We start from the raw sequence: 24,153 nt of genomic DNA, 5'->3' as shown, positions 1-24,153 counted from the left end.
AAATGTCTGGAAGGCTGTGGTACAAGGCCATTTTTGTTGGCTATAAGCAGTATCTCCCCCATTGTAACAATGAGATGTACAAGACACTATGTTGAAACGTTAAAACGAACTTTGGCGGGGGGGGGGGGGGGAGAGAAGGGAGGAGAAAGTAGTTGTGGAAGTGGGAGGGAAGGGATGGTAGGGGAAGAACAAAGGAGGCATGAGTAATTTGGGGAAAGATAACTCATGCCCCTCCAAACAGTGGCATGGTTTGTGCCAAATTCTGAAAGCACCCTTCTTGCTAAGACCATTGGACACAGCATCTGTGCAATGCTGTAACCCCTCCAGAATTTAAATCAATGGAAATTAAATGAAGTAAATCTGTGCTCTTGTAAAAAATTTTGTATGTACAGCTCTACATATATGAAAAGCAAATATTGACATAACTTCAAGGGGAAAGAGATAAATTCAAAAGTAAAGATGAACCTATTTTACTCATCTAATTAAGGAAGGTATATTTTATCTTTAGGAGTTGAAATAGAATAGGTCACCTTGTGATGTTATACATCAAGAAAAAGTGATTAATGATATTAATAACAAATATCAGGAATGCAAAGAACATAGGCACAGATTCTAGAAGCAATAAACAAATAGCTAATTTTCTTAATAATCTTCAAATTTGAACTTTGGTGAAATGGACAGCCTTTACTGAAGAAAAACATCTATAATTTCTATATTATTTTAAATGTCTGGCTTTCTACTAAAAGTGATTGTATATTTAAATATCAAGGAAATATGATCCAAATGCAGGGAATGAACAATAGCTATTTATGCAATATTGCAATTATTTCAAAGAATTAGGAGAACTTATATGTTAGAAATTTAAAGTATGTAGGCAGTAAACAAAAAATTCCAGTAGATATAAAAAATACAGTAGATATATAAAAATACTGTATAGAGAGGTTACAGTTACATGAGCAAGATAATGAGTATGTTTCCTATAGAGCATTGTTGCCTCCTCCTTTGTTTTTCCCCTACCATCCCTTCCCTCCCATTTCCACAACTAATGAATAAAAATTCTAAAGTTACAATAACAGATGAAAAATTCTTTATCTGTCCTCAGTAGATTTGAGTGACACAAGATAGATATAGTGAACTAAATGATCAACAGAAATAATTGAATCTGGAAAACAGAACAGGATTGAACTTCTGAGTAGTTTTTTAGTGCTGTGGTCTAGTGTCATGTATTCTAGCATCAGTGTAATGGGAATTCCAGAAGATGGTGTGAAGATGGAATGGTAGAAAAATATTATTTGGAAAACTTAACAAATTTAATAAATAACATTAATCTATGGATCCAGGAAGCTTAATAAAGTTCAAGGATAATTGTAAATTGAATTCACGCTTAACACATATCATTTCAAAACTGGTGAAAGACAAAGAGAACATCCCGAAAGCAGCAACAAAAAACAGCTGTGGAAACAATGGAGGGCAGAAATTTGTGCAGTAACATACTCGAAATTCTAAGGGAAGAAAAATTAAACAAGAATTTTACATCTAGTAAAACAGTTATTGACAATGAAGCACAGATGAGCTGGGAATGTGGCTTAGAGGTTAAGAGTGCTTGCCTAGAATGCATAAGGTCCTGAGTTCGATTCTGTGGTACCCCATAAACAAACAAATAATGGGGAAAAATGAAGCAGGAGGCAGTTACTCATGCCTATAATCCTAGTTACTCAGGAGGCTGAGATCTGAGGATCATGGTTGAAAGGACAAGAAAGAATGTGAGACTCTTATCTGCCATTAAGCACCCATACACAAAAGCTGTAAGTGTTGCTGTGGCTCAAGTGGTAGAGCAGAAAAGCCTTGAGCAAAAAAGCTCAAGGGCAGTGCCCAGGCCCCAAATTCAACCCCAGAACTGGTACCAAAAAAAAAAAAAAAGCCAGGAGCCCATGTTTCTCATCTGTAATCCTAGCTACTCAAGTGGCTGAGATGTAGAAGATTACAATTGAAGCCAGCCTGGGCAGAAAAGTCTGTGAGATTCCACCTCCAAAGTAGCCAGCCAAAACCGGAACTAAAGGTATAACTTAAATGGTAGAGCACTAGTTGAGCAAGCATAAGGCTGAGTTCAAACTTCAGCACTGCCCCAGCCCCCACCAAAAAACAAACAAACCATGAAAGATAGATACTTCAGGACTGACACTTAATTTTAATTTCTAGTATGATAGAAAATGAGACACAAGTCACATACTGAGTGTGCCATTCTTTATTTTAATTTACTGTTTTAGTTGTCAGTGTTTGGGGATACTAGTTTTGGAAAAGCAGTGCATGCTTGTGCTATCCTATTTGAGTTCAGAGGATCTATGAATTTCACATGTTTAAGTGGCAGGAAACATTGGATGGAATTTGAAAACTTTTTGAATTTGGGTTAAATCACAAAGTAGTTTCCCGTAAACTATATCAAGTTTAGATTGTAGAGAGGGTTAATGTAAGGAATCTGAACATGAGGAATTTTACAGGGAATTTGATTAGACAGAATTGAATAAAATCATTAGGCATGTAGAATGTTTTTTGCCAAAGCACAAACAAACTGACTTATCTTCCTTTCAGGTTGAATGAAACCAGTAAATAGGTGTTTTTTTTGTTTTTGTTTTTTTAGTAAATATGTTTTTTAACTCCCTAGGACACTCTGTGATTCACAGCACCTTCACTACTTTTGATTTGCCTATTTGTTTGTCTGGCACTTAACATATCATAAGCCTTTCTTTAAAATATCTGATCAGTATCTCTTCTCAGACATGAAAGGTATGTTTTCATTGAAGGTTTCACATAGTCCCAAACATAACAATAACAATAACAACAGCAATAATAATAATGATCACAATGCTGAAAGCTAACTCCAGGGTTCCTATGCGTCAGACACCATTCTAAGAATTTTACAAACATTAATTGTAAAGTTATGTTTAGAGCTCTGGTTTTAAATTAGAGGTAGCAGCACCTGGTTTTGATTTGAATCTTTAAAGAACTTCCCTATTATCCCAAATCCTGATAAGAATGTTAATATGCCTTAGATTTACTTTTACTTTGCACTGAGGCATGTATTTTATTTGAATAGACATTTGCTGTCATTGTTTTCCTTGAGTTAATAATTCTTTGTTCTGTTTTTTCCCCCACTGTTACCTCTGAGAGGGAAACACTCCCGCTCACACTGCTGGTTCTCTCAGTGGTATGCAATTTTAAGTGTTCTATGTTTCTTTGAGTAATGAGTTGCCAACTTAAAGGCTACTAGCATTTAAGCCCATGACCTAGATTTGTGTCCTAGTTAAGAAAAATGAGATCAAGAAGATGAGAATCAGATATTTTTGGTTTTTGTGTTGAGACCCAGATTCTGCAGTATAGTATGTAGAACTTCCCATCATAATAACAGGATTAAATTACTGGTTATAAGAAAAAAAGAAGACATGAGAAATGTCTATTATATTTACACTTCATGCCTCTTCTGTGTTGTATAAAGGGATGGCAAGAGTATATATAGTATATTTTCCTGACATGGTCTTCAGCTCATTTAGATAATGCATATAGGTATTTATATAATATTTATCTATTTATAGTTACATGAGTACATAAATATATATAAATGTACTATATAAATATATAGATGCCTACATATGATATATATATGATATATAAATATCATTTGAATTTCTTACTAGAAGTTTAATCTTAATCTTATTAATCATTAACTCAGGATTATTACTTAAAATATTAATCTCTTAGCCAGATAAAATATAAACTGAAGATAAGTAAGCAGAGGTCAGTAATATTAAGGAGACAGGCAGTGAATTAATTTTAAGGGTAGCAGAAGCACATTGTAGAAAGAGATGTTCATGAACAATGGTAGTGTTTACACAAAAGATGGGAGAGCTAGCTAATGTATTTGAATTCAAGGTGTTAATAAACTTTTCTAGATAGGAACAAATTATTATTGAAGAAAAGTAAATACTGATATAATCTTGTTTTTGTTGCAAAGCATTTTAAAACCCGTGTGACCATTGCCAAACATATTAATTGGGTGAAGTCTGAAAGAAAGCCTAGGCAGGGCCACTCATGATTTATTTGGAATATTGTACTCTGTTCAATTTTCCTTTCACATTTATGACAAAAGCAGCTCCAAAAGATACAGAAGTCATCTACAGGAAATACTGCCACTATTGTTTATCCTTAGCTTCCCCTCACTAAATACACTCAATATAGGTAAGAAAAAAGCAGCTGCTGGGCTTTCTGAGTCGCCTTATCCACTATGACATTTGGTTCCCCCCCCCTCATATTCTTCTTTGTGTGTTGGTACCAAAGCTTAAATTCAGGGCCTTTTCCTCTTGCTCAGTCTTTTTGTTCACAGCTTGTTCTCTTCACTTCTGGCATTTTGCTGGTTAATTTGATATAGTCTCCAGGACTTTGTGCCCAGGCTGGCTTTGAACTGTTAAGAGTATCTCAACTTGAGCAGCTGGGATTATAGGTCTGAGTCACCAGCACCTGGCTCTGATCGAAACTTCGAAGTTACTGCCCTATTAATTCCAATACTGATTGTTTAGTCCTAGTTTTTATTTGCATTCAAATAAAATAAAATAAATTCAGATAATTCTATCCCAACCCCACCCATCTCATCAAGTTACCTGGTTCTGTTTTTCACATTTGTACCTTGAATATTATGACTGTATTTGTGTACCCTTCCTCTCTCCATTCATCTGGTCCTCCTCTCAAGCATGTTTAGCTCCTGGCATTCATTTTGTTAAATTAAGAAACTGTTTACTTATTAAGTTTTTCACAGGAGTTACAGCATTGAAGTCCTCCCTTGTGTATAAGAAATTTTAGTCAATTTGTGAATATGTGTATGTAGCCCTATGTATGTTCATGTGTGTTTATAATTTAGATCTAACTTCCACATATGAGAGAAACCATACTCCATTTGCCTCTGAGTCTGACTTACTTCACTTAGCATGTTTTTTCCAAGCCCATCCATCTCCCTATAAGCGATAAATTATTTTTTCTGATGATTTGAGTAGAATTCAAATCTCTCTTTCTCTCTCTCCACATCTATCATAGCTTCTTAATCCATTTATCCATTTTAAGGCATCTGAGTTGTTTCCCCAAATTGTCTATGGTGAATAGTGCAACATTGTACATGTATGTGAAAGTATCTTTATTATATAATCTAACTTGCATTTTCTGGATAAGTGCCTGAGAGTGGTATTGATGGATCATAGGGTAGTTTGTTCTTTTTTTCCTTTTTAATGAAATAAGGCACAATGTTTAATAAGGCAAAATTCACATGGAAGATTAGTTAATAGAAGATTACAATGTTTTGATGTCTTGGAGGACGTAGGAAGTACTCAGGTAGTTTACATATTCTTTTTAAAGAATTTACCATTATAAGGTAACATTTACATTTATTTTTCTTGTTTGATGACTTAAAAAATCTCTTGAAGAAAATTGTTTGGAAGTGTGTGTTTTGGAAAGACACTGAATGGATTGATGGATTAATTAGTCAATGTCTCCTCATAGCACATTTTTTTCTAATAGAGGCAGCTCTCTCTAATGTACTTGCTCTGTCTTTGCAGGGATACCCTTAACCATCTGACATTGTAAGAAGGCCTTCACCAAATGATTATCACCTTCCGTCCCAATGTTCTTTATTCTCTCTAGCCTTCTTCCCCTGTCCTTATAGATCATCTGTCTTCGGTGTTCAGGTATAACAACAGAAAATAGAGTAGGACAATGGGTGAGAGGGTGGTTTCATAAAAGGAAACATTTCCTATTTGTCTCTCAGCATTCATTGAAGGATCAAAGTTCTGAGTTCCTTCCATAGTTCTGTACTTCAGGAATCAAGACTTCCCTTTGTGACCAGAACCCATCTTTTAAATTGAATTTGTCCCTTGAGAACTCCGTTTCCCTCTCTGTTGTGCCAGCATGAAGTCTTTCCCATCTCTTACTATTTTCTAAAAAAGAAAAGGAAAGAAAAGAAAAGAGAAATAACTAAGGACACAGGGTAGTTCTATACAGGTTTTTGAGGAATCTCCAAACATCCTTTCATAGTGGTTGCACTAGTTTACAGTCCCATCAGTGGTATAATAAGGTTACTTTCCTCTCACATTCCCACAAGCATTCGTTATTGTTTGGATTCTTGTTGGCCATTCTTACTAGAGTGAGATGGAATCTCAATGAGAGAATAAGGGAAGGGGTGACATTAGTCAAGATACATTGTATTCATAAAATGATCTATTGAATTGGAACTTCTTTTTTTTTGAATTGGAACTTCTTTGTACAAGTACTTATAGGTAGTAAAAGGTGAAAAGTTTAAGAAAGGAAATTAGCTTTTCTAGAATAGTAAGATTTGCTTAATAGTTCTGTAGAATTAGGCACAGTTAAATAAGGCACTTATTTTAAGTCTTTTAATCATTATAATAACCCTATCATATAATAACTATGATTTTACTCCCCCAAAAGAAACTGAGGGTTACAAAAGTTAAGTAGTTTGCCTAAGGTTTGCTAGTTTACAGCAGATATTTGTAATGCATAGTAAGCCATAAAATTTTCCAGTCTACAATGAAATCATTAAAATTTATACAGTTTGGTCATTATACATAATATAGGTGAACAACTTTCAAAATAATGAGAAAAAACAAAATTTTCATTGAGATAATTGACTAAAGATTGAGATAAGTAGCTAATGGTTGAAGACATTAACTGTGTAATAAATATGTAGCATTGTATTTAATTGAGAATTTTTATTATACTTAATATCCATACTGATTCTTGTTGATTAAAATATAAATAATTGGAGACCATATAATGACTATAAGTGATGAAAAGAGAAGACTTTTAATTTAATTGGAACTTATTAAAATGAAACAACCATTTTGTAGAATAAATAATGCTATCCTAGAACAGAAAAGCAAGAGTAGTTTGTTGCTTATGATGAAGAAAATAATTGCTGTTCTCATTACTGTAAGAAATGCCATTTTCATTATTTAACTTGAATGTGAAATATTTGCTCTCTATATTATGAAATCTGTTTTCTTTAAATGCTTGTAGTGGGGCTTAACTCAAGAACTTGCATTGTGTTTTTCTTATAGCAGATGCTCTTCTATGTGAACAATACTTCCATTTCCAGCTTTTTGTTAGTCAATTGGAGATAAGAGTCTCATATATTTATCTGCCTGGGGTGGCTTGGAATCTTGATCCTCAGATCTCAGCCTCCTGAGTAGCTGGGGTTATAGGCATGAGCTGTCATTCACCAGGGCTTAGCATAGTAAAATTTTTTTAAAATAAAGAATTTGGTCCTGGATTTCATAATTCTGTTAATTTTTGACTTTTGACAAGTGAAGTTATGTTTTTCCTCACAAGAATGTGGAGTTGGGTGATCTTCATTAAAATTTTTATTATGATAATTAATGAAAGGCTTTTGTTTTTTTTCTACTTATAATGTTGAGTGTGAATGTCTATGCAATATCTACTTGGATATTTTTCAAGTATAGTATATTTATACTTATCTGCTAACATTTTTTCTAGGTTTTACCAGCCCCTGGAACTTATGAAGTTCATAAATCATATGAGATGTCACAAATGAAGCGTAAATACATGCCACCTCGAAGCAGTATAGCTGAAAAAAAACAGTCCTCCTTTCTTAGTGGAACTCCTCGATACCAAGAAAAAACAACGGAGGGACCAGGTAAGTGTAGATTATTCTTTAAAGCTTATAGGGAACAGTCCAGGGTTTCCATATTAAAATACATAATTAGAAACAGTTACATTGACCATACCTTTCTAAGAGAATAGGACAAGCAAAACAAAAAGCCCCAAATCTGTGAAACAAAGTATTTTATGAAAAGATTTAATATATTCTTTCTTACTTTTATCAAAAGGAAGTTTTACTAGTAATACTAAAAATACTGAAGGTATTTGGGATTCATCCTATTAAAGAAAAACCTAGAAGTTTTTAATTAATTAATTAATTTTATCTTTTGCCAGTTGTGGGGCTTGAACTCTGGGCCTGGGTGCTGTCCCTGAGCTCTTCAATTCAAGGCATGTGCTCTACCACTTGAGCCACAATGTCACTTCTGGTTTTCTGGTGGTTAATTGGAGATAAGAGTCTCATGGACTTTCCTGTCCAGGCTGGCTTTGAACCATGATCCTCAGATCTCAGCCTCCTGATAGCTAGGATTATAGGTTTGAGCCACCAGTGCCTGGTTTAAGCCAGAAGTGTAAACATGCAAAATTTGTAAGAGAGACACTTTGTCCTGACTTGGCCAAATCAGTACAATACAAGAAACTTATGACCCTTACATAGAATCATTTATATTTTCTCAGGTATTAAAAAAGCAAGTAATTGAAGAAGATAAATATTTACTTGAGTCCTGACACTGGGGGCTCACACCTGTAATCCAAGCTACTCAGAAGGCTGCGATTTGAGGATTGTGGTTTGAAGCTAGCCTGGGCATGAAAATCCATGAGAATCTTATCCCTGTTACCACCAAAAGAGCTGAAAGTAGAGCTGTGGCTCAAGTAGTAATATACTAGCACAGAGCAAAACAACAAACAACAAATAGAAACAACTCAGGGACAGTGCCCAGGCCTTGAGTTCGAGCCCTAGGACTGGCACACATACACTGAGAGGGATCTAAAATTCTGCAAGTAATTTTGATTTTTCAAATTAAGATTAATTCAATTATTAGTATTCTTGGTCTAAAAATGAATGTAATATTTTTCTATGATAACGAAGATAAATCAATTAGTATGGTACAAGGAAACTAGATAAAGAAGAGGGACAAAATAGTTTGCAACAACCATTTGCCAAAGTATTCCTACTAAAAAAACAAATTGCTAAAATGAATCTTATGAGAATCTGAAGAAAAACATGATCTTTTCCCCAGAGTTTTAAATGAAAAACAGAAATCAAAACAAAAGAGAGAATACACCTGTAAAGAGCAAATATTACTCTTTGGAGAGCCTGAGACCCATAAAGACTTGCTTTATTTTTTATTATCTTTTAAGAATAGATTAGAATTTTCAGCTACAAAATTCATTTTCAGTTGAAATTTGATTCTGCTTATTCATTTTCTTCTCTTGTATTAGTCTACCATTATTGATTTATCTGGGTGGAGCTTTATAAAATTCCATTTTATAAAGCTTGTTCTTGTAGTTATACCTAAGTATATGGTCACTCAGAAATGGTATAGGGAAATTATCTCTTTGAAGTTGTAGCACCATTAGCATCACCACACACAGCCAATTATATACGAAGTGAATGTCCATATCAGAGGCTCTTGAAATAGATGGAGTTTTGTAGTTGTTTCCTGAAGTTTTCTTTCTCTGCCTCTAATCTCTCTGTAAAAAGTTGGGTAGACAGAATATGTGTGTAATTGGTGTTGTAACGCATCCTTACTTCAGTATTTAGTCCATGGTAAGCAAATTTACTGTTTCATTATTTTCTACTTTTCAGTGATGAGGTAATATTTACTTTCTGACTCTCATAATGATATAAAAATTGACTAACACTATATTTTCAACATTTTCAGAGTCCCTAAACCTCCTTAGAAGTACAAAATCTTGTAAGTGAAACATGTCTCTTTATGCTAAGCCAGTGCTACATTAGAGAAGACTTGGGGGGGAGATGATAGGAATGTTTTCATTATAGACAGTGATTATTTGAAAATAAAGACATATGATTGTCAAAGTCACTATTCAAATACAGAAGAAATGGCTTGCTAAAGAAAGAGGTTATTAACATTTATTAACCAATGGTTATTGTTAATATCAGAAATTTATCAGACTTGTCATCCTGCATCTTAAGATCATCTAAACTTCAAAGGAATGACAACACAAATCCCACATTCCTCTATAATCAATACTTTAGAAAAAACAATAGGGATTTCTTATGCTATTATCTGATACCATGATGTATGAAATTTGATTTCTTCTGACATATGCAGATATTACAGTAATTATAAAATTGCTCATTGTTTTAAATTTAATCTACTGTCTTAAGATATTCAGTCCAAAATATAGATCTCACATAGACTTAATATAAGTTCCTAAGGAAATTTAATTAATATCTAGGTTTCATTTTAGTAAGTGAAAATTAACTTTCATTTGTACTAACTCTGTGAAGTCAATTCAGTAAAGGAAGGAGAATATTGAAATGTAATATTATCAACTGTCTAAATTAATTCCTAATTTTTGTTTTTTTACTTAGGTTATTAGATTTTGTTATTGATAAGTATGATAGATTTTTATTCTTTTTAATGTACAGGCATGAATACAGGTTTTTCTCTAAAGTGAAAATATTTTCAGTTGTTAATATCTAATTTGTTAATATGTGAAATACTTTGATTAAAAATCATCATTAATAATGAGGTGATTTGTGGTATTTTATTTTTATTCTTTTTTGTTGTTGTTGTTGGTCACGGGACTTGAACTCTGGGCCTGGGCGCTGTCCCTGAGCTCTTCAGTTCAAGGCAAGTGCTGTACCACTTGAACCACAATTCTACTTCAGGTTTTCTGGTGGTTAGTTAGAGAGTCTCATGGACTTTCCTGACTGGGCTGGCTTTGAACTGTGAGCCTCAGATCTTAGCCTCCTGAGTAGCTAGGTTTACAGGTGTGCCACTGGTACCTGGCTGATTTGGGTATTTTCTGTGTAGTGCTTATGAAAGATAGCCTTTAGTATCCTACATTTTTACAAATAAAGTAGGAAGAATCTACCCTATTTGTCATTTTACCATTGAAATTTTATTTCATTTTAATATCAATTAAAACACCTTTTCTGTTAAATGTAAATTTCCTTATGTATAAAATAAAATGATTTTTAGTACTTTGTGTACATATACATGTACAGATAAATGAAATTGTGAGACTTAATTTATGCATTATGATATGGATACTTGTTATTTGAGTCCTTTACTTAATAGAATTTTTAAAAATGCATGTTATTATCTTTGTATCCAGATATAGAGTAATTAGTAAATTAAATGGATTACTAGATAGATTTGTAGATAAAATTGTTTAAGAACAGAAGTCGGTAAATATAAGAACATCTTATAATAGGATATTTATTCACTTGTTCAACATTTTATTTTATTTATCTCATTATTTTTTATTTATGACAACATTTTATAGCCTTGGATTTATTTCAAATTACTTTAGAACTTTAACAAAAGAAAATTTTTCTTTGACTGCAAGTATGTAAAAAGGACCAAAATAAAACTCATTTTCATTAGTCTAAATTAAAGAGGGAAATAGTGTATTTGCAATCAGTATGCTGTATACTATTAAATGTTGTGTAACCAATAAGAACACATTAGAATCATTTAATGAAGAAATGATTAAATGAAGTGTATCACATTATAAAGCAATCTCCTTTTATTACACCAACTTTTATTCATGGATATGTAAATGATATTGTGAATGATCCAACTCAGGTAAAGTGAAATTATTAAGTGGAAAAGTACTTACACATCCCCTATATTGTTCTTTTTTAGACATGTAGAGAGAAAATGTTCAGTAAATTTCAAAAGCAAATAGAGGGGAAAATTGGGGACCTTCATTCAATCAAGGTTAAAGTACAAATTTCTGTCAAATTTTCTTGAGGCTAAATTTACAGAATGTTTCAAATATACATGTTACTTGACCCCAACATTCTACTTTTTCGGATTATCCACATTTAAGCATCAATGATATCTCAAAAAACATTAATAATGAAACTTTAAAGAATCCTAAATGGAAAGAAGAAAAAGAATTGAGTTCATTTTGATACATCAATTATTATTAGTAATATTGTATATTTTGTAAATCTGTGAAATCTTGGTAAAAAGATAGGATTCATCTATTTAACTGATTGACAAATTAGAGAGCCTCTTCATATTAAGTACTCATTTAATGATATGTAATTCAACAGTGAACAAAACAAATATTCCTATTCCTTAGAGTTTAGGTATCAGATGATATTCAGTAAATAGCTGAAGAACTACATGAAGAGATTAACAGAAGAAAGAGGATGGCAGGCAGGAAGTTAGGTGTTTAAAAATGCCATGGACAACAATGCTTGATAGGAAATGTACTCATTACCTTGCTCTTGTAACTGTAACCCCTCTGTACAGTATTTTTACAATAAAAAACTAATTAAAAATGCCTTGGAGTCAAAGCCCAGCACAATAAGTACCAGTAATGGGTACTTGCAGAAGGGAGGATGTGGCCATAAGGAGCTGGGTAGAAGAAAGAGGGGATAAGGCGGGAGGAGAGAATTAATTGTATGTATCACTGAATTGAGAAATACATGGGAGTGGGTGGGTGAAGATGTTGAAGTGATGATACAGATTAAGAGGTAGTGTATACATAAACTCCTTTGTTAAATGGCAGAAATTCAGTGCATAACCTAAAATTTAGAAATGGGAGGGAAAGAGAGTGGATTGGGAAGAGTGGGTGAGAAGGTTGAAAGGGTGACATTGATCTAGATGTACCGTATTCATAAACGGCTTTGGTGAATGGCAACTCCTTTGTACATGTACTTAAAGGTAATAAAACATTCAAAAAATGCCATGGAGAAAAGTAGAAAAATTGGATTGAGTTATCAGTTATCAGAGAAGGGCTCACTGAGAAAATAACACCTGAGCAGCTATGTAAGGCTTATGAGTACTTCATTTTTATTTTGCTTTCCTATTTTAAATTTATTTGCTCTATATGAACACACATTGTCTTACAGTAAATAAAGCGTGTTTAAATAATGTTAATTTCAAAATAAAATATATACATTTTAAAAGATTGAATTATTTTTCTGTTTTGCTAGATTTACTAAAATGCCATGCTATTTCAGATGGAGCTTACCAATCTATTACTATGGCTTAACCACTGGTAAAGATGAACTCAGAAACATTTCTAGAAATGGAATTGCTATGGCAAACAGTTACTATAGTTTTATTTTGACAGATATTGTTAAATTGACCTCTAAAGATTAAAAGCAATTTTGAGGGTGGGCAGAGGGATTAGTTAAGTGGTAGTATTTTTAAATTTTTGAGTGAAGATAAACGAAGTTTAGAGCACATTTTTATTAGATACAAAAGATGATTGATAGTTTCATCAATGCACTGCATGTAGACAACAATCTTAGGGTAAATCCATCATGTACTGAGACTCATTTCACTGTGAGAGTATAGATCATTTCTAATGAAAATAATATTGTGATTTCTGCATCAGATTCCCGTAAGAAATTATTTTAGGAAACAAATATAATTTACCTTAGAAGCTAATTGAACATATCCCATGAAGACTGTTTTGTTCACTTCTTCCATAAACATAAGTTATACCTTTGATATAAAATCATTGTAGTGTGAAAACTAATTATTTCTTCTATTTTCTCAGTGACTTGTATTATTCTCGCTTCTGCAGTACCATAAAGCTGATCAAAATGCTTTTCATTCTTCTGGTGTGCTCTTTTTTGTTTGCAATAAATGTGTAATTTTAAAAGTTGTTTTTCTATACCATCCAGAAATATTTCTGAGCTAGTAAAATGCCAGTGTAGATCAGAATCAATCAGTTTAATTTGGGGAATTTAGTTCCTTGTTTAAAAATCTTCGTTAAAAATGACAGAAATTTTGTCCCGGAAAATGACAATCCCTATTTAAATGTGTTAGGGTACCTTTAAATACATCTCAAGTAAAATTTCCTTGTGCACAATTAGAGAATGTTTGTATTGGTTAATAAGCTTGCATTATTAATGAATATGTACCAAGCATTCTATGGAGATTGCTAGTATTCTGAGTCACAATGAAGCAGGCCATCCCTTTCATCATTCTCCCCCTATCCCACCCAACCCAACCCTTCCCCTCCATTTTTTAATTTCACAGGATACGCATTGTATTTTATAGCTGCATTCTTCCCCTTCTCTTCATTTATCTACCTTCCTCCTTTTGGCCCTGGCTCCATCTTTCAAGTACCAGTTTCCTGGTTTTTATCTGTTGGACTGTGAGTTAGTCTTTCTAAGGAATTGTACTATTTGAATTCTACCCTACAAATACCGTATTTTGACTTAATATACTTTGCACATTTGCATTCAACTCTGATGTGTTTACTTATACATTTATTAATTAGTTCTAGCTTTAGTTGGAGAAAACATGTGTCCTTTGTTTCTTAGGGCCAGACTTAACTCACTTAACAGTTTTTTTTTCCAGGTTCATCCATTTCTTTGCTAATTTTTGGGATTGAGCTTGAGTGTGATATATGTTGTTTTAGACATGCTACATGTGAGACTTTATTCAAATTTTAAATTGCTATGTGGATTGATTAATGCACAGTTCAGAGAATTATCTGGGTTGAATATTAAAATAGAGAATTATTCCATTAAATACAGATGTCATTAAATTCATGATTGTATTGAAGCTTCTAAGGAGAACATATTGATCAATAGGAAAAAGATGTTTTCATTAAGACTGGTGTCTGAGAGCAGTACATCTTTCAGATGTTTGCAAAGGGAAAAGGAACCCCCACAGCTTAGACATATATTTGTGTGTGGTTTTTCTTTTTAGGTCTCATGGTCAAATCCAAATCCTTGTTTTAGTGATCTAGAAAAAATATTGTTCAAATAACTTTAGTTCATTATATAAAATAATCACAAGCAACCTCTTAGATACACTGATTTAAAATAACTTCCAAGTCTTCAGTTGTATGTGGACTAAGTTATAAACATTACTTACAGAAATGTTTCTCTAAGTTTAATGTAAATATTTGTCTTAAGAGTGTTAAGTATCTTTGTCAGCTAATATAAAATATCCAAGTAGGAATAAATGGCTGAATCCCATGATTCAGCATAACAAATTTGCACTTCATTTGAACTTCAGACCATTACAAATAAAGAGTTGGTAATATATAAAGAAGTAAAAATGCATATACACAAAAGATGATTTAAGATTCATATTTATATTCTTAGTAATTGCCAATATCTAATGGTTAGCAAGATAAATTAGTATTTATTTTTGTGTTTTCACACTGCATTTAACTATGTAGGACTGTGACATTTCTTGGTAATATTTTTTCAATGTTTGATTCAAATTTTCCAGTTTAGTAACTTTCATTTACCTTTTTTTGGTCCTAAAAGAGGCATGCTATTTTAAAGAGAGAATAGATGAATACATAAGCTGGTACTTGTTTGTAATAATTATTCGTGCGGAAAAATAAGTGTTGTTGCAGCACTTTTTTATGGAAGTTGTAAGATTTTTTTAAAAAATAATTTTAAGCTTTTGGTTGTTTTTCTTTTTGCCAATCCTGGGGCTTGAACTCAGGGACTGGGCGCTGTCCATGAACCTCTTTGTGCTCCAGGCTAGTGCTCTACCACTTGAGCCATAGCACCACTTCTGGCTTTTTCTGAGTTGTTTATTGGACTTTTCTGCCTGGGCTGGCTTTGAACAACAGTCCTCGATCTCAGCCTCTTGAATAGCGAGGAGTACATGCATGAGCCACCAGCACTGGGCCAAGTTTAAACAACACAGCAAATCAAAGAAAGGTTGGACAAATGGGATTGCATGAAGCTGCAGAGCTTCTACATGGCAAAGGACATAGCTAACAAGATCAATAGAAAACCCACGGATTGGGAAAACCTTCACTAGCCATACAACGGACAAGGGTCTCATGTCTAAAATATACTTGGAACTCAAAAAATTAAATCCCCCAACCACAAATCCTTAAAGAAACAACTGCTCAATAAATAAGTGGGCTAAAGACTTAAGGAGAAACTTCTCCGAAGAGGAAAGAAGGATGGCCAATAGACACATGAAGAAATGCTCAACATCCCTAGCCATAAAAGAAATGCAAATCAAAACAACATTGAGATTCCACCTCACCCCAGTTAGAATGGCTATAATCAAGAACTGGATCGTTGGTTGGAGTGTAAACTTGTTCAACCACTTTGGAAAGTAGTATGGAGGTTCCTCAAAAGACTCCACATAGAGCTCCCCTATGACCCAGCAGTCAATCCCACTTTTGGGCATTTACCCTAATGATCACAATCAAGACCATACTAAAGCTACTAGCACAACTATGATTACTTCAGCATTATTTACCATAGCTAAGATATGGAACCAACCCAGATGCCCCTCAGTAGATGAACGAATCAAGAAAATGTGTTATAGATAAACAATGGAATTCTGCGCCTCCATTAGAAACAGCAACATTGCCCCATTTGTTAGGAAATGGAAAGACTTGAAAAAAATTAACTGAAGTAAGCCAGGCCCAAAGAAACATAGGTCCCATGGTTTCCCTTATTTGCAATATCTAGTATATGACTGGGACAAGCAGAAAAGGTCAGATAAGATGATGTTAAGCAGAACGAACCCCAACATAGGGACACAGGTGGTTTTCTTCTTTCTTGCTATTATTTCTAACATATTTATGGTACCATGTGATTTTTTTTGTTGCTCTGTATGTCCCTCCCCCATGGTATAACCCCTGTTTTCACTGAATTTGATGTTAGTATAATTTGGGGAGGAGTAGGGAAAAAACAAAAACAAATTATTTTAATAGAGATACAGGTTGACCTATTGCAACAATGAGATGTAGAAGACGCTATGTTGAAAAATGTACTTTACAATTAAGACGGGGGGGGCAGGGATAGGAGAAATGTAGTTAAGGTGTGAGGGAAGGGATGGTTGGGGAAAAACAAAGGAGGAGGCAACAATGCTTGATAAGAAATGTACTCATTACCTTTCTTGTGTAACTGTAACCCCTCTGTACAGTATTTTCAGAATAAAAAAACTTACTAAAAAAGAAATAAAAGTATTTTGGTTTTCTTGTATAATAATTTTTTTCACTAAATGGAGATTGAACCTAGGCCCTTGCTCATAGTAGGAAGACCCTGTGCCACTTGAGTTACATTCCCCCAGCTCTTTTATTTTTATTTTGTTTTTGAGATGAGTTCTGTCATAATTTTAAATATAAAAATAGCTTTCTGGATCATTACATTTAAACATGGAATAATGGCATAATATTTAAATTTAGTGCATTTCTTACCATGTTTTATTGTGAGATGCATGTGTGCTTTAATGTTATATTTTATTTAGATCTATCAAGTCAACATAGGCTTATTGAATAGCTTGTAACTTGACAGTAAGATCTATGGCTGTTCACGTGTGTATTCCAGAGCCTGGTTGATGGGGATATGGGCCTTAGGAGATAGAAAATATCATATATTCACGCACTTAGATAATTTTTCCTGTTTGTTTAATGTGATTGTTGATTTAACTCTTTATGTGACAATATAGTCCATTTTTATGATAACAAGAACATTTTGGTTATTTCCCAGAATAGGACCTAGAATCTGTAATTCAAGTGTTGATTTTATTTTTGAATTTTAAAAATTAGTTTGTAATTGACAAAACAATGCTATACATTAAATGTGCTATGCATTCAGTCAGTCTTAAAATATACTATTGTTTATAACATATAGTTCATAATAACTAGTCAAGCACATTAAAAATGTTTTTCTTAACAGATTGGCACAAATTCAGTCTCTTAAATAAATACCTATATATAAGTATATAGCTGCTAATAGTTCTGTAAATCAAATGTCTAGGAAACTAAAAACTTCCATTCCGAGAATGGAAAAATCATATGCCTAGAAACTTAATACTTCCTTCCCAAGGATAAAATCAAGGCTGGTCATTCTGTGCTCTTCTGTGGAAGTTCCAGGGAAAGTTTGCTTTCACACTAATTCATGCTGTTGGCTGTATTAAGTTCCATGTTTTTTTAGTTGATTGATTAACAAAATTGTAGAAAGGTATGTATTTGATGGAGAGAGGAGTATTCCTTCTATACTCAGGAAACATACTCATAGAAATTGGGAGAATTAAGAATGAAAGTGAGGATGATAGGAAAGCTGAAGATTATTATATTCTTGACCTAGTCATACTTATCATGTGTAATTATTACAACATTTGCACCCAGGAATTCTTGACCTAGTCATACTTATCATGTATAATTATTACAACATTTGCACCCAGGAAAGATCATTTTTATAACCGTTAACACTCCAGGAATTAGAAAACTTAGTTTGTAATTTGTTTAATCATTTCCATGTAGTGTGTACTATTGTAGTTGAATACATGAAAAATATATTCCAGTCAGCTATAATGGCCTTTTCAAAGCAAGCCCTGTTGTAAAATTTTGTAGAGCAGATCTTTTTTTTTTGGAAATTCTATAGTCTTGCTCTAAAGTGAATTAAAAATCAATCTCTTAGAACACAAACAACTCCATTTATGTTGGAAGATATAATAAAGATTTCCAAATAATTCAGTGTTGCTGAGTACTGGTGGCTCATTCCTGTAACCCTGCCTATACAGGAGGTTGAGATCTGAGGATCGTGGTTCTAAGCCAACCCAGCAGGGAAGTTGGTGAGACTCCAACAAACCACACAGAAAAAACTGGAAGTGGTACTCAAGTGGTAGAACATTAACCATAAGCAAAAACCCTCAGGGACAGCACCCAGGCTCTAACTTCAAGCTCCAGGATGGCATGTGTGCGTGCACACACACACACACACACACACACACACACACACACACACACACGATGCACCAAATAGTTCAGTATAATAAAATTGTATTAAGATGTAGCTACACAGCACTGGACATTTATTAAAACTCATCACTGTGTCTTGATGATGGTTTTATAAGTTAGCTTCACACATGAAATTTGTTATACTTATTGGAACTGCATTTCAATTAAAACACTTGGTAATTTTCTTGCTCTTTTTGAAATATTTTGACATCCATTAGTGAGTCAGTGACTTGGCATTGCTCTCTAATTGCAATAGATTTCAAGTGATAAAAATTGATTTTACTCGCCCACTTTGTAGAGTCAGCATTGGTTACCTGAATACATTCTACATCCTATCACTTAAAACATCATACTATGTTGTTAGAAGCATTCATTGTCTGAATTTGAGATTTTTGTGGGCAGTTTATTCTTCACTGAGGGAGATTTGCAATGAATGTAGAATTCTAAGAAATGTTAAGGTACTGAAAATGTATTTGAAAAACCTTTTGTGAAGTGCATAAAAGCTAAATTATGTGAACATAACATCAGTGTATATCATTTTGGGAGTGATATTGTATACGTAAATTTTATTATTAAATACTTTACAAAACAAACAGAAAACATAAAATATTATATTACTAACTATAAAGCCCATGTCTATATTTATTAATTATAACTATCAGCCACCACACCATACATGTTTTAAAATAAGAATTTAACCTATATTCAGGAAAATATGGTGAATTTTAGTGTACATCTCGGTGTATCTAAATGAGCCACCCATATAACCACTATCTATCAAGAGCAGAAAGTAAACTGTCCCAAGCCATTTGTGAAGAAATGGAAAGACCTGGATAAGATTATGTTCAGTGAACTAAGTCAGGCCCAGACAAAGTATCTGTGTTTCCCCCTATATGTGGAAGCCAGATTTAGCTTATAAACTTGTGTGTAAATACATTGGTTGGTATAGAAGTACATACAAATTTATTAACCAAAATATGGTAGATTCAAGGGAGATCTCAAATCCTTGGAAAGGCAAAGTTGTTTAAGGATACAGGTGGACCCGTTGCAACAATGAGATGTACAAGTTGTCATGTCAAAAACGAACTTTACAACTTTAGTGCGGAGGGGGGCGGGGAGGATTGGGTGGGGAGGCTGGGAAGGGATGTGAAGGGTAAACAAAGGAGGAGGCTGCAATGCTTGATAAGAAATGTATGCATTATCTTGCCCATGTAATTGAAACCCCTCTGTACAGTATGTTTACAAAAAAAAAGTTCAGGAAGCTGGTACTTGGAAGGGTTGGAGTGGAGTCAAGGGGCCTAGAGTGGACAAATGAGAAGATAGAGAATGCAGACATAAATGTACATCCTACAAAATAAAGAAGAGTGAGTGAAGAGGTGGATAAGGAAAGAGATGGTGAGAACAGTTGAAAGGGTGACATTGATGAAGATATATTGTGTTCATAAACTGCTTTTTTTCTTTATTCTATTTTTTGTTTTTTATTGTGATAATACTATACAGAGGGGTTACAATTACATGAGCAATGTAATGAGCATATTTCCTATCAAGCATTGTTGCCTCCTCCTTTTTTTCCCCCTACCATCCCTTCCCTCCCACCTTCTCAACTACACTCCACCCTCCCCCCCATTGTAAAGTTTGTTTTTCGACATGGTTGTTTTTTAAATATATTTTTTATTGTAACGATATTGTACAGAGGGGTTACAGTTACATGAGTAAGGTAATGAGTACATTTCTTATCGAGCATGGTTACCTTCTCCTTTGTTTTTCCCCTACCATCCTTTCCATCCCCACTTCCCCAATTCCTCCCTCCCCCCCACCAAGTTATAATGTTCGCTTTCAACAGAGTTTCTTGTACCTCTCATTGTTACAATGGGTCAACCTGGATTCTTGTTCAGCACATACAAAAGAAACAAAAAAATCACATAGTACATTATGAGTACATTAAAAACAATAGCAAGAAAGATAAAACCTCTTGTGTCCCTATCTTGGGGTTCATTTAGCTTAGCATCATCTTATATGGTCATATGTACATAGCTTTTGATCTTTTCTGCTTGTCCTTGACTTATACTAATTATGGCAAACAAGGGAAACCATGGGACCTGTGTTTCTTTGGGCCTGGCTTACTTCACTTAATATAATTTTTTCCAAGTCTTTCCATTTCCTAACAAATGGGGCCATGCCATTCTTTCTGATGGAGGCATAGAATTTCATTGTGTGTGTGTGTTTGTGTGTGTGTGTGTGTATGTCTGTGTGTCTGTGTCTGTGTGTGTCTGTGTGTGTATCACATTTTCTTGATTCATTCATCTACTGAGGGGCATCTGGGTTGCTTCCAAAATCTGTGTTATCGGGGCTGGGAACGTGGCTCAGTGGTAGAGTGCTTGCTTTGCAGACATGAGGTCCTGGGTTCGATACCTCAGCACCACATAAACAGAAAAAGCCGGAAGTGGTGCTGTGGCTCAACTGGTAAAACACTAGCCTTGAGCTGAAAAGCTGAGGGACAGTGCTCAGGCCCAGAGTTTGGGCCTCACAACCGGCCAAAATAGAACTCTATATAATGTTTTAACTTCATTGCTTTTCTTGCAATGTTCTTTTGTTGGCTATGTCACTGTTTTTGATATTCATATTTCTTATTACATATAGTGCTTGAGTAGATATGAGGGTTTATTTGTATGCACTTTTGTTTATTTGTCCTGTTTGGCTCTTGATCTGTGTACATATGCCTTTCTCTCAGAAAATTATTAGCAGTGATTATTAAAAGTATAACTAGATTTGGATAGTAGTAGTTCGTAATCCTATAAAGGGTTAGTTTTGCTAATTGTGTAAAGTTTATATATCTTAAAATTCAAGTGAATTTTACATTATAGGAGGAATGTAATGAATAAAAGCATAAGAAATTGCAATTCTAAAATTAATAGAGCACTAAACAGCAGGAAACCTAGAGAATAGTAATAACTAAGTGATTGCTAGTTTTAAGATATAAACCTCAGAAAAAAATTTATTCTTGAAAATTCTCAGGAATATTTTGTTTCCATATTGTCTTTCTAGCCTTCAAACTTCTACATTGTCTTTCCTTTCAATAACTTCTAATTATACCTTTGTAAATTTTTGGAGTATAATTGTGTCCCATTTTCAAGCTCATTCATTTGCAAATGATATTAATCTGACTATGTAGTTATGCTTTTATGTGTGTGTTTTGTTCATTTATGCTTTTGTTATGCAATCTATCTCTGTTGATATTCTCCCTAAATTTCTTAATTTAATCTCAAATTTCTTAGTCCTTATATGTAATATATCTCCCTTAAGATATTAAATATTTTGATTGAAATTAGGATTCTAAATGTTTCACTTTATTTCTTTGGTTATGAATTATTTATTTATTAACTATATCAATTTAATTGTGTTACCTTTCTTCAAATTCTTGGCTGTACTTAACTTTGTGCTCATCTCTAGAAATGAGATTGCTAGTGCACTTGTGATTTATCCTTCAAACATGGACACTGTTTTTTTTTTATTGTGAAAATACCATACAGAGGGGTTATAATTACATGGGCAAGATAATGAGTACATTTCTTATCAATCCTTGTTGCCTCCTCCTTTGTTGTAAAGTTGTAACGTTTGTTTTTCGACATAATGACTTGTACACTTGTACATGTCATTGTTGCAATGGGTCCACCTGTTGTTAAAGATAAATGACAGATTGAATTAACACCAGAGCTCCCCATACAATCCAGGCCGAATGGGACACACCTAGTCTTTGGTCTTAGCTGGTCAGACTTGGCTGGTATAATTTACCTAAGCCAGGAGAATGAGCTGAATTGTGTTTGAACATGCTCACGGTAATTTTTTTCAACGAGACACAAAGCTAGCTCATACCTGCGTCTATCATTCTTTGACACTTTGTCTTCACATACTTTGTTTTACTTACCGGCTGCTCCTTATCTTGGCCTATGGTTTCTCCACTTTGGTGTTTTTTTTTTTTGTCCCCACCTCTCATCCACCCCCACCCAGAAAGAACTCTTCTTGACAGAGGAAAGCAGTAGGTGTCTCTTTGTTTTTTGTTTTGCTCAGTCTCCCCAGATATGGATTCTGCCAGTCCTCCCTCACTTCTGTCTTTCACACTTATTCCTCTTTCAGTGCAACAGTGGGGTTTTACTTTTCAAACTCAGTTTCGTCTCTCAGGAATTTTTTATGAATGCTAACCTATTTTGTAGCCTCTGCTTTATATTTTTAGGAGTATTCAATTATTTAAAAATATGCACACATGATGCTAAGCAAAATGAATCCCAAGATACAGACACAGGAGTTTTTTTTTTTCTTTGTGGCTGTTTGTTTTAAGTGTACTATGTGATTTTCTTGTTTCTTTTTTATGTTCTCCCCCCATGGTGGAACCCCTGTTGTCACTGTATTTGATTCCAGTACCCTGCATCTTGTATATATATTTTTCTAATTTGGGGAGGGGAAGGGAAAGAAAATGCTGAAACAAGGATACAGGTTGACCCATTGTAATAATGAGGTGTATAGAACACTATGTTGAAAATGAACTTTAAACTTGGCAGAGAGGGAGAAGTTGGGGAGGTGGAGAGGGAAGGGATAGTAGGGGACAAAGGAGGGAGTAACAGTGCTCGATAGGAAATGTACTCATTATCTTATTCATGTAACTGTAACTCCTCTCTACAGTATCTTTACAATAAACATATTAAAAACATAAAAAATATACACATATATATATACACATGCGTACATATTTATTTCAGTTTTTAGAACTTATACCCGAAATTAGCTATATAATTACTATTGTTTAGAAGATATTTCTAGATACTTGGAAACTCTGACATTATCTTTATGGTCCTGTTTGTTGTGATAAACCTGGGAACTATTTATTTCTGCCATAATGTTTGTAGACTAGGTGAATTTTACCCCATTAGCAAAGTAGTCCTCTTTGTCAGATAGTCAATAATATGGATTTAGTTTGTTTTTTTTTTTAAAGAGATAAGTATGGTAAACGAATTGTAGATTTTGTATACGTCTATTTATTTAAAACCCATAAATTTTACTAATACATATAAACAAATACATCTATAGCTCTCACATTTCATCTTATTCTGTCTGTCTTTATATCTCTTAAATAACTATCTCTATCTTTTTGCAATGAAAACTAGACTGTTGAATATTGAGATCATCTGCAAAATAGTTTTTGTATAATTATTCTCCCCAGTATTTTTACAACATTTCTGTCTATATGATTTACTATCCTGGATACATGAGACATTTCAAAGTTTGACTAATAGTTACTAATTGAAATTGAATATAGTAAGATTACTAATTGAAATTGAATATAGTAAGAAACAATGAGATTGCATATTGGACAAATTTGAAGGAAAGCTATCAGCTTGAGATGTTAATATGATCTAAACTATTTCACAGAGATTATTTGCATTGTAAAGTATTTGTCTAAAGTGTTTTTGGCTTTGACAACTTTAAAATTGCATCCAGTGCTAGTCAGAAAAATGGTGTTCCATTAAATCATAGCACTCGCGTAGTGTATGAAGGAGAGATTATAGTTGTTCTCTTAGCCATTTT

General features: G+C 33.7%; 1 protein-coding gene across 1 annotated transcript in view; it reads left to right on the top strand.

Annotated features, from left to right (window-relative positions):
- Stpg2 (sperm-tail PG-rich repeat containing 2) overlaps nucleotides 1-24,153 on the top strand; it is a 149,848-nt gene that overhangs the window by 84,561 nt on the left and 41,134 nt on the right. The window contains exon 10 of the mRNA XM_013029722.1: nucleotides 7,549-7,708. Within this exon, the coding sequence (XP_012885176.1) occupies nucleotides 7,549-7,708 (160 nt within the window). The remainder of the gene's footprint in view (nucleotides 1-7,548; nucleotides 7,709-24,153) is intronic.

This window comes from Dipodomys ordii, unplaced genomic scaffold, assembly GCF_000151885.1.
Source record: "Dipodomys ordii isolate 6190 unplaced genomic scaffold, Dord_2.0 Scaffold122, whole genome shotgun sequence".
NCBI classification, from domain to species: Eukaryota; Metazoa; Chordata; class Mammalia; order Rodentia; family Heteromyidae; genus Dipodomys; species Dipodomys ordii.
This window is presented reverse-complemented; position numbering and strand designations above follow the sequence as displayed.